Raw genomic sequence first — 10,316 nt, forward strand, 5'->3', positions numbered from 1 at the left:
GGCTTGGTATGCTCATCGTGCTCAAGGACGACGAGGAGCGGGACGATTCGTCGAAGAGGTGACGGCAGTGCTGATCTGCTACTAGCGTGAGCGGGCTCCCGTTGAGCTCTTGGCAAACGGATGGTGGCCTAGGGACGGCGGAAGCGCCCTGAAGCTTCCTGGCAACACGTGGTCGGAAGTTCGACGGTGGCGAGGTGTGAGAGCGTGGATGCGCGATGGCGGCGATGGAATGTGGGGAAAGGAAGAGAAGAGAGGCTAGGGTGGCGCTATTTATAGCGAAAGAGGGAGCACGGGAGGGGGCGTTGTGTGCGTGACGTTGAGCGGTCGTCGGTGGGCAGCGCGACGGTGAGGTGGCGGAGCGGCGCCCACCATTTTTCCCATGGTGTGGGCGCTCTGCGCCGGCCACGCGCGGGCGGGGCGCAAAAGTTGTGTGAAGCCAGGCCCTTAGGCTACGGGGAAGAGAGAGCAGAGAGGAGGGGAACAAAGAGGACGGCGGCATGGGGGAAAGGGGCAGGTGGCTTGCCGGTGGGCAGCGCCAGCGAAGCGCGGCATCACGCTGGAAGAGGAAGGCGATCGCACGGGCGGGGTGTGGTTGTGTGACACATGGACGATTCAACGCGGCGGGGCGTGGATGACGCTGGCGCGCGCGCAGCCGCTCGGCTGGGCCGGCCAGTGAGCTGTTGGGCCGAGCGCTCAGAAGAAAGGAAAGGAGAGCGGGTCGACTGGCGTGCTAAAAGCAGAGAGAGGGAAGAATCGGCCCGGGAGTAAAAAGAAAAAAAGAAAAGGATAAGGGATTAAATTCAAAAGAAAGATTTGAATTTGAATTTGAATTTGACTTTGGACTATGATCAATTCGATTGGAAATTTTTGAATTATGAGATAGAGATAAAACTCCGAGATTTGGGAATAGGATTTCAATTTGAATTTGGACTTGGGATGGAAAGAACTTTAAAAACGGATTTGAATTCGAGAGATATCCAATTCAAACCACCACTCAAAAATGCATCAAAACCAAAAACCAAACGCAAACGAATCAACTTAAGGCAGGGATTACCTTAGTATAAATTTGGAGCATTTTGGAATACTTAGCCAATTAATACCAATATCAATACCCACACAAATACTTCTATGATTTTACTTGGCTTTAATTTACTATAAAATTTTTAAATTTGCACTAGATTTTGCTATTTAATTAATATGCTAAATTCAGTATGTCACATTCATCGAGCAAGAGTGAGCAACATTTAAAGTTATTGCACAGAAGACGTATGGATTTTAAGTATCACTGTTGATTCGTAAACACAACCGGTAGTGATAGCCATTATCACTGTCAGTTATAAAAGGCACGTCTTTTGATGAGCTAATATTACTGGCCATTTTTATTATGAACTGATAGTGATACATCACTACCGGTTAATATTACTAACTAGCAAAGTTAATCACTATCACCTCCTGTTCTTGCTGGCTCGACTTTTTATGTGCGGATGAACCTTTCTGTGTAGTGATTGCATCGCGTGATCCTTTATAACAAGTAGCGGAATACGTCTAGCGCACTGCGGCAAACCGGTTTGGCCCTGATCCGAACGACGAGGAGGCTTGCAGTGGTGGTGATGATGAGCGGTGGTGGAAGACCTCGATTAGTGTCAAGGATGATACTCTGGTGGCAGATAGTCGATGAGGCTGCTACTAGAAGCCTCCACGCGAGCTAGCGGTGTCGCGGAGACCTTCGGAGATGATAGAGCGGCCTCGATGGTGGAGATTGGACGCAACAGAGCTTCTCACTGAAGATAGAAAAGAGCACTCTGGGCTGCGCCTAGAGGTGGGTAGCAATTGTCACAAGGCAAGGGTGGTTTTAGGTGGTCTTACGATGCCTAGGGTACCCTTATACTCATGAGGGTTCTATTCAAGGGGGTCTAGAATTTGGGTTTAAACCACGATGACGGTGTTGTATCCCGATTTTTCCCTAATTTGAACAGAGTATGATTGGAGATAGAACTTCAATCAGCTTGGAGATTATGCGAGATGTGCTACCGAGCTTCCAGATAAGTCTCAACCACAAGTCTTGGTCGGATTGGACGCAAGGAATCGTGCCTAACCTGGAGTCCGTTTTGATGTCAGACAGGGAATAATGGCTGACCTCTGGAGATGGAAGACGACGAGTGGGGCCCGACTGCCAGTGACACAGGAGAATGGAGTGTGGTGTGGCGTAGAATCAGGTTGTGGCTTGGCCTTGGCCCATGCGCGCGAGAGGAGAAGATCGGTCCGCAACTTCAATCTTAGTCTAGAGGGGGCACGGGCTAGGGACGTCTATGGCCCAGGGGTGACGCAGGAGAACCGGGCCGAGAGAGGGGTGGGCTTGGGAAGTAGTTAGATTGGAACTTTAGCCTGAAGAGGAGATTACGCCGGGGAGATAGAGAAGGGCTGAGAGAGGGGTGTCACGTCGAGTGGACAAAGCTTAGTCCCTGTGTGGGAAAAAGGGAGGGTTAAGGGAGAGGGGCTTGGCCTTGTAAGGATAGAAGAGAGTGAAGAATGGGAATTTCAGCCTAAGAGATCTTTCTGGCTTTCTTTTTTTTTTTTCCACTGGCAATTAATTTAGGATTTATACCAAATAGAACCAAGGATAAAGCAAAACACTGCCACCAAAATCTAAACAGGCTAGCACCACAAAGTAGGGCACATGAAAAACTATTAAAATGTTTTTTAAACTATGACAAAATTCTCAGATTTTATTCCTAAGCCAAATTTTATTGATTTATTTTATTCATTCCTTTGCGCGATTAAATTTTTCTAGAAAATTGGAATTTGGGCTGTTACACGTGCCCAAGTCCTCCATGGCGTAGGAGAATAAAAAAAAGTGACAGAAATAATTTTAGACAAGAGAAAAAGGAGAAACAAGAAAGAAAATCCAAGACCTCCATGGCAGCCGAAGAGGGTTCCAGCGGCGGCTGCGGCGGCGGCGTCGGGCACAGGAAAAGCTCGCCGGCGCAGACGAAGTCTGGAGGGACAGGCGCTGCGAAGTTCCTCACTGGGATGCCGTCGCGCGGCAACTTCTCCTCCGGCTCCGTCTCCTCCAGCCTGGTACGGACCCTCACACTAAACCCCAGATGGTTCTTTCTTGGTCGCGCCAAGGCATCTCGGTTCGCGGGGAGAGGTGGTTTTGAGACCGTTTTTATGGGATGTGATCTGCGCAGGGAGGGTTTAGGGTTTACGTCTGCGAGCACAGCACGGATCCCCCAGGTCAGTGGAGTTCTTGGAACAAACCAGCGAGTTATTGACTTACAGTACTCACTTCCCTTTGCTTGCTAGCTCAAATATTTTTCATGTGGTGTTTGGTGTGCTGAATTCGATGAAATTCGAATGTTTTGCTCTAGGGTATTTGGGTTGTCTTCTGGACTAGAAATGATAATGTCGTGTATTGTGTTCTCAAGAAAAAATCGTCGTGCTAATTATGCTCAAAATGTACTGTAGGTGCTTTAGTAGTGCAGAAATTAATGAGCTTTAGCTTTAGAAATTCTCATTTTCCTTTCCTTCGTGGGTTAATGCTTTGTTTTTCTTTATTTTTCATGCCATTGTAGTGGTGTTTGGTGTGTTGAAATCTATGAAATTGAAGCAATGTTTAGGGTTCTAGGAGTAATAGTGTAATTCGAATGATTTACTCTTGGGTTTGTGGATTAGAAATTGTAATGTCGTATATAATATGCTCAACATGTACTGGACCTGATATACTAGTATTTGCACTTCAGAGTGAGAATTTGATGGAAGTGTTGCTCGTTTGAAATGTTTGTGGTGCTAATGTGTTCTTATATTTTGTTCACAGTTTCAGTTGAATGCATAACAATTGCTGCTTTGTTCATTCTTTAGGTTTTTCCCATTTACTGTAGTAGAGCTTGCAATGATTTCTTCATGGTTCAAGTTCTGTGGTGACATTGTAGTCCTTTTCATGATATAATCAAAAAAATTTGGTCAAAATTTGTTGGTTAGTTGTGATGGTGGAAATATTCCTATTACAGAAGGTTCTAGGGCCTGTTCTTGAGATTACTATCTCTATTTTAATTTTAGTGCTAGACATCATGGACTTTTTAAGGCATTCAGGTATCTCATAGTGTTCTAGTGAAAAGGATCGTGGTTGGAATTTTTCACTGGTAATTGGTCTAATGAGTTGGAGTTAGTGGAGATAATCACTTTAATGACTGTTCCTTTGATATGTTCTGTAGTTTTACATTTTTCTAATATTATTTATGTCATAAGCATAATGGTCATTGTGGTACATACTGTAAACCAGTAGTAGCTATTGGAGTAATAGAAAACAGTGACTATGGAGTGTGATTTAAAGTTAGTGTTTTGTTGGGTTCAAGTTAGAGTGCTGTATCTTGTCTGGGGTTGGAGATACACTTTACTAGCATACCATACAGGAAGTATAGTGATTAATTTATTATTTTCTTCTCATTGAGTCACTTGTCATCCATGGAAACATGCTGTTTTAGTGTTTTGGGATTTCTTTTCACAGGAGATGCAAGCCATGGAACCTTAGTAAAAGACTTAAGATTTTGTAACGTTACCAAGTAGTATACATAATTACATGCGTGCATGATGTGCCACATTTATTAACAGTGATAAATGACAAATAAATACATAATGTGTGTTATCTACAATGAAAATATGATCTTTATGCCAATTTCCTTTTTCATTTGACCGGCATAACTCTTTCTTATTTTTAGAAGGACAAGTTATAGAGACGGATACAACAAATATTTTAATCAGGCATCTCCAGTTGAATAAACAGAAGAGTGAGGCTAAAGATGCAGGTTCTAGGACTCCAGTGGGAAGCAACAAAGGGAAAAGGTATGTTACAAAATTATGCAAATGTCTTGTTACAAACAGTCTGGGCCTGTGTTGTATTTAGGCCCCTATCTGCATGTCTCTTTTGTTACTAGTTAATAGTAATTCAATTTCCCTGCACTTATGAAATTGCTAAATGCTTTTTGCATTTTTATCTCTTCTGTTGGTCCTAAGGATACTGTGTAGTGAATTACTCATCAGGGGCTGGACTATTCGTACTCCGTACTCCTAAGTTCTAAATTTTCCCTTGCTTAGTTGCTTATAGTTAATACTGTTTGATATCCTTAGTATTTGAACACCATTTCTACTTGTAAATTCGTCCATGTTTGAATTGAACAAGTAATCATATAAAGTTCAAGTAAATTTTAAATTTCTCAAACATTGAAAAGAACTTAAAAAGTTGTTGTTTAGCTTTTCCTTTGTCTCATTTGGATAAAAGGCAGAAATGCTTACACAGTTTAAACTATTTTGGGTGTCTAAAAATATTCATCTGATTTTAACTGTGAGAGCTGGACATCTTCCTAGTGTTGTCATCTCCTCATCCTACTTCGTTGATATCTCATTAGATGATTCAATATAAGCATCAAATCCTTTACTTCAAATTTGCGAGTATAATATCTAATTCACTATTCAAGGGAGTCAGATGTCAAAATTGTTACACACGAGAAAGCATTTTGGATTTTTCATTATTTATTATTTTACATAAGCCTTCAATGCAACAGGCCATGTGTTTTAATAACTTTTCGATTGAAGACCAGCAGTCGTTATCAAATGCTCAAAATTGACATGATTAGTGTGAACTTGCAGAGAGTAGTTCAATCACCATGGCCTTTAGGATAACAGTTTGAAGTCATATATGGTATATGAGGACCTTGCTAATTGATAATGAGTTATGACCTCATAGGAGCAAACACCTGGGAATTTCACTCAGATTGTTTTACATGATCGAAGCCAATTAAGAGTCCGAAAATAGGCTAGCTGGCATTAAACCAAATATTTGAGTATTTCATTGTGTTTTAGGTTCATTACCACAATTCCAACCATCATAGGTTCTCATTTTACATTATATGATTGCTAGCAAATGTTTGAATTGTTAAAGGAGTCATGCCTTCAATCCAGCCAGGATAGTCACGCTTAGAAGGCTGGATTTAGTAAAAGTCAAAGATTCATGTCAGAAGTCTTAACTTAATCTGAGACAAGCCCATCATTGGAAATTTATATCTTCCCTCTTACAGTTCTTTTATAAATATAGTTCTTATATGTTTGAGTATTCTGTACATTTGAGGAAAAAAACAACTGGGAATACTTAATTCTCGACGAATGCTGTTTTTTGTTTTGGGGGGGGGGGGGGGGGGTACAGTTGGGGAAGCTTCACTGTGTATAGTATATTATAAAAAGGAAGAAGAACAAACAAGGGAGTGCCAGACACCACTCTACAAATGAAGAAAACAAAGAAAGGAAGAAAACTATACAGAGATATACAACAGGCTCACAGCAGTTAACATTTAGTTGGAGAGGTAATCTCCTAGAATGTAACACTAAGGTTACAGGAATGCCTTACAGAAACATGTGGATTCTCCATTCCAAATCTTTTGATCCTATTTGTAGTTTGTCATGCTATCAACATCACCTCTGCTATTTGTAGTTTGTCATGCTATCAACATCACCTCTGCTTCAGCAATTCACTAGAAGAACTTACTTTCCTCTGAAGTTCTTAGGCGCTGATCGCTGATGGTAACCTGTAGCTTGATTATGTTGTGGTATAGGAGTTATATCAGCTACTTGAGACATATCTAGTCGTCATGACTTTAACAGAGCTTCTTCATGGGGTGCTTAACTGCTTATCAGTTGGATGGCGTGACTTTGCATAAACTCACTTTTGAAGTAAGTTGTCTCTTTTTTCCTTTACCAGATCTGCTGTCAGAAGTTTGGATGTCAACAATTCAGCAAAGAGACCTAACTTGGGTACTTCATCTGGATCATCAGCCTATGGTAAAGTTTCTTCACTTTTACCCCCCTAGTTATATTCATCAGGTATGAATTTAAAGTGCTTTTTCTTTTTCATTAGCATTTTGGGAAGTACAAAGCTAATACAGAGAAATAGCAGTACTCATGTTATGATCCTAGGATCATAATGGGGATAAACATCCACCGGGAGGATAGCCGGGCAGCATCGGCTGCTAAGGGAGGGATTGGACCATAGATTGGGGAGACTTAGATTAATTCTTATTGCTTGATTACAATGATGCGCGGCTGCCCCTTTATATAGAGAGGGGAAATTACAATCCTAGATCAACTCCAAATCCTAACTTACCGAACCTATCTCTTATTGCATTGGAAATGAAATCAAACTTATCTCCTAACCAAATCAAATCCAACTCCTACTAAACTTATCTTAGCAAGCCTTGATTTCCTGCCTATAACATCTCCCTCCTTGCGAGACAGCTCGTACTCGAGCTGTGGTGGAGACCATGGTTGCATGCGTTCCAAGCCCCACGTCAACGAAGGGTTGTAGCGTCATCGTCCCGTCACAGGAGAGCACCAGATTGTCTAGATACCATTGCCCGCGCTGTTGCTAATGGTTGTTGATGAATGCTATTGTAGCCGGCCGGCCTTGGTGGCGTTGCCCATGGGGATAACAATGGCAAAGCAAGGGGTGGCGCTAACTGAGAGGTCGATGGGTGGCACTGTCACGCCAAGGATGGTCTCGATGGCGTTGTACATGGAGATAGCGGTGGCGAGACCGTCGGTGGTGCCACCATTGAGGGCAATTGGTGATGGACAAAGAGGTGGTGTAGTCAGTGCCACTATTGGCCTCGGTGGAGTCATCCATAGGGATGGCGAAAGCGAGAGCACAGCTGAAGCCATGGGTCAGGATTAGCTGTCTCTGATACAAAATGTTATGATTCTAGGATCATAACGGGGATAAACATCCGTCGGGAGGATAGCCGAGCTGCGGTGGTTGCTAGAGGGATTAGACTATAGATTGGGGAGACTTAAAATATTAGGGGAGACTTAGATTAATTCTCATTGCTTGATTGCAATGATGCGTGGCTACCCCTTTATATAGAGAGGGGAAATTACAATCCCTAAATCAACTCCAAATCCTAACTTACCAAACTTATCTCCTATTGAATTGGAAATCAAATCAAACTTATCTCCTAACCAAATCAAATCCAACTCCTACTAAACTTATCTCCTAATTAAACGGCAAGCCTTGATCTGTTGCCTAAGCAACTCAGTTTTCAACAAAGCCAATTTTTTGCTAGTTTCCAGCGCAATTCTTTTGAAAAATTTCCACTTCAAGTCGTAAAGCGAATTACCCCATTCAGGAGCCTTGTTCTGTATTCTCAATTCATAGTTTTGCTAGAACATTTGACACAATGACCACATATTAACTCTTTAATATTGTTTCTTTTTTGTGTGTTTGATATTTATGTATGTGTTTACTGTTTAGATATGCATGTTAGCGTTAATAGCAATTCAAGAAAATAAACTATTGCACTCTTGCTTTTCTCCAAAACCGAGCATAAGTAGTTATTTTTCTTCAATCTCATGGATACTTTAATCTTGTAGAGGAACCAATTTCTGGCTTTTCACAGCACACACTGCAATCATTTACAGTTGAGAGGTTGCGTGCACTTCTACGACAAAGTGGTCTCTCGACCAAAGGGAAAAAGGCAAGAAAAACCATGTTGAATCTTCTTCTTCTGAAATTTTAAGAGTTTGCATAATTTTTATTTAAAATGTTAATCACTAGTGCATTATTTGATTTTCTGCTTCATCCGCGGATTATATTCAGAAGACTTAATTGAATCTCATAGAATATACTTCAATTTGGACTTTTTGGATAACTTCAAATATGTTCTATGAACTTGATGGGGAGAAAGGCATTCTCTGTTGTAGTTACTGCTATCAAGTAGAATCTTATGAGAAAAATACAGAATTTCCAGAATAAACTCGTCCCCTAAAGATGCTAGTGATGCTTGGCTCCCCCATTCTTCGGTGAGAATGACTACAACTATTCCCAATTTTTGGAAAAGAAAAACTTTCGGCATTTCCTATACCGCTGGGGAGGTGAAGTGGAGTTAGTTGAGCCCTCGTGGCTGTAGCTATCGGGACTGAAGGACAGTGATTGTGAATCAATTCCATCTGATAGGGCGGGCAGGTTGTGGCGAAAGTGTTGTGAAGAAAGGAAGGCTGCTGAAAGCTCTGGGGGAGGCTTGCTCCTTCTACATGGAACTTTTTAGGTTTTTGTTTATATATTTAGCTCCAGCAGGCTATGCACTTTGTTTTTTTGAAGTATTTACACTCTATTTGACACTACCAAATGTGGCATTAGGAAAAAAGATATATTGTAATAAACAAAGTGGGTTCAGTGCTCTTCTGTATTCAACTAAGAAAATCTGGAGCATCACAAGAAAAGTTTATTTATCTTTTCATGTCTATACTGCACATTTTAGGTCTCATTATATTGTCCTATGACCAATTTAAAGTTGTGACAGCATTCTTTGCTCTTGCAGGATGAATTGATCACTCGCTTAAAGGAGGCACAGGGTTGACATCAAGCTCATACGTACTTTTGTTTTGTTGTTCTAACGCCTGCAGGCATTGCTAAGAGCAGAATGAGTTTCAGACTGTACTTGTCAGTGGCTGTTTTGTTTAGACTTAATGAAATGTAGTGAAATATTTCTAGTCAGAATTTGTTAAGTAGCTGTTATGTTTAGACCATCATTGATTCCGTATTTTCGCATATGTAACAGATTAGAAATGCAGATATGAGGATTTAATGCTAAGGCTCATATGCATTTGCTCATTTTGCTGAATTCATTAACATGTTTCATATTCCTTGGACCTTAGCATATATGAGAATTTGTTTGCTGGTTTATTTTGATTATATGAGAATTTATTTTCTTATATGAGAATTTGTTTGCTCGTTTGGACCTAATCCAGCAGTGCCGACGTAAATGAGATACCAGAGAAGATTCTTGCACGGTTGCACCAGCTTGTCTCCCAGAAGGAAAATTCCATGCAACGTGTACCTGCATTCATTGTCAGTTCTCGCGAGCTAACAAATATCTGCATTCAGTTTAACAAGAAATTTGGTTTTGATTCAAACACAGGCGCACCAAACACAAAAGATGCATAAACATTAACAAATGGGGAAAGTTCTCAGTCAACTTATCGTTTGTAGATTATTTGTGCTCTTATGTTTTCTTTCACTTCGATCGTTATTCTGCAAATTGAAGATAACAGCAACCAGTGGCAAGTTTCAATCAAATATCTGCTTGAATATATCTTCGAACAGCTATGTGGTGATGGTCCAAAGTTATGGTCAGCTGTCATACTCCAATCTCTTGCTGACCTTTTCTGTCATTTTACCAAATGATGGAACAATCTCGCCAGAAAAGCAAAATTGATTATCAAAATGGAAACCAAATATAGAATTGGCTTCTTCTATCTACTCCCAGGCTATC

General features: G+C 41.2%; 1 protein-coding gene across 2 annotated transcripts; it reads left to right on the forward strand.

The window, feature by feature from the left end:
- Window positions 1-2,864: 2,864 nt before the first annotated feature.
- On the forward strand, window positions 2,865-9,736 carry LOC133887323 (uncharacterized). Of its 2 annotated transcripts, XM_062327253.1 has the most exons (6): window positions 2,865-3,078; window positions 3,192-3,237; window positions 4,719-4,842; window positions 6,752-6,831; window positions 8,416-8,519; window positions 9,363-9,736. In XM_062327253.1, the coding sequence occupies exons 1-6, from the start codon at window positions 2,917-2,919 to the stop codon at window positions 9,399-9,401; spliced, it is 555 nt and encodes a 184-aa protein (XP_062183237.1). In that variant the 5' UTR covers window positions 2,865-2,916; the 3' UTR covers window positions 9,402-9,736. The 2 variants fall into 2 exon arrangements, with proteins under 2 accessions (XP_062183237.1, XP_062183238.1); XM_062327254.1 differs by lacking the exon at window positions 8,416-8,519.
- The last annotated feature ends 580 nt before the right edge of the window (window positions 9,737-10,316 follow it).

The sequence above is a fragment of the Phragmites australis genome, chromosome 12 (assembly GCF_958298935.1).
Source record: "Phragmites australis chromosome 12, lpPhrAust1.1, whole genome shotgun sequence".
NCBI lineage: Eukaryota > Viridiplantae > Streptophyta > Magnoliopsida > Poales > Poaceae > Phragmites > Phragmites australis.

Excerpts from the sequence above, each read along its gene's own strand:
- LOC133887323 (XM_062327253.1), top strand. The coding sequence starts at position 2,917 with ATGGCAGCCGAAGAGGGTTCCAGCGGCGGCTGCGGCGGCGGCGTCGGG. Across the intron at positions 3,238-4,718 it reads GCACAGCACGGATCCCCCAG|AAGGACAAGTTATAGAGACG; the intron begins GTCAGTGGAGTT and ends TCTTATTTTTAG. Across the intron at positions 6,832-8,415 it reads ATCTGGATCATCAGCCTATG|AGGAACCAATTTCTGGCTTT; the intron begins GTAAAGTTTCTT and ends TTAATCTTGTAG.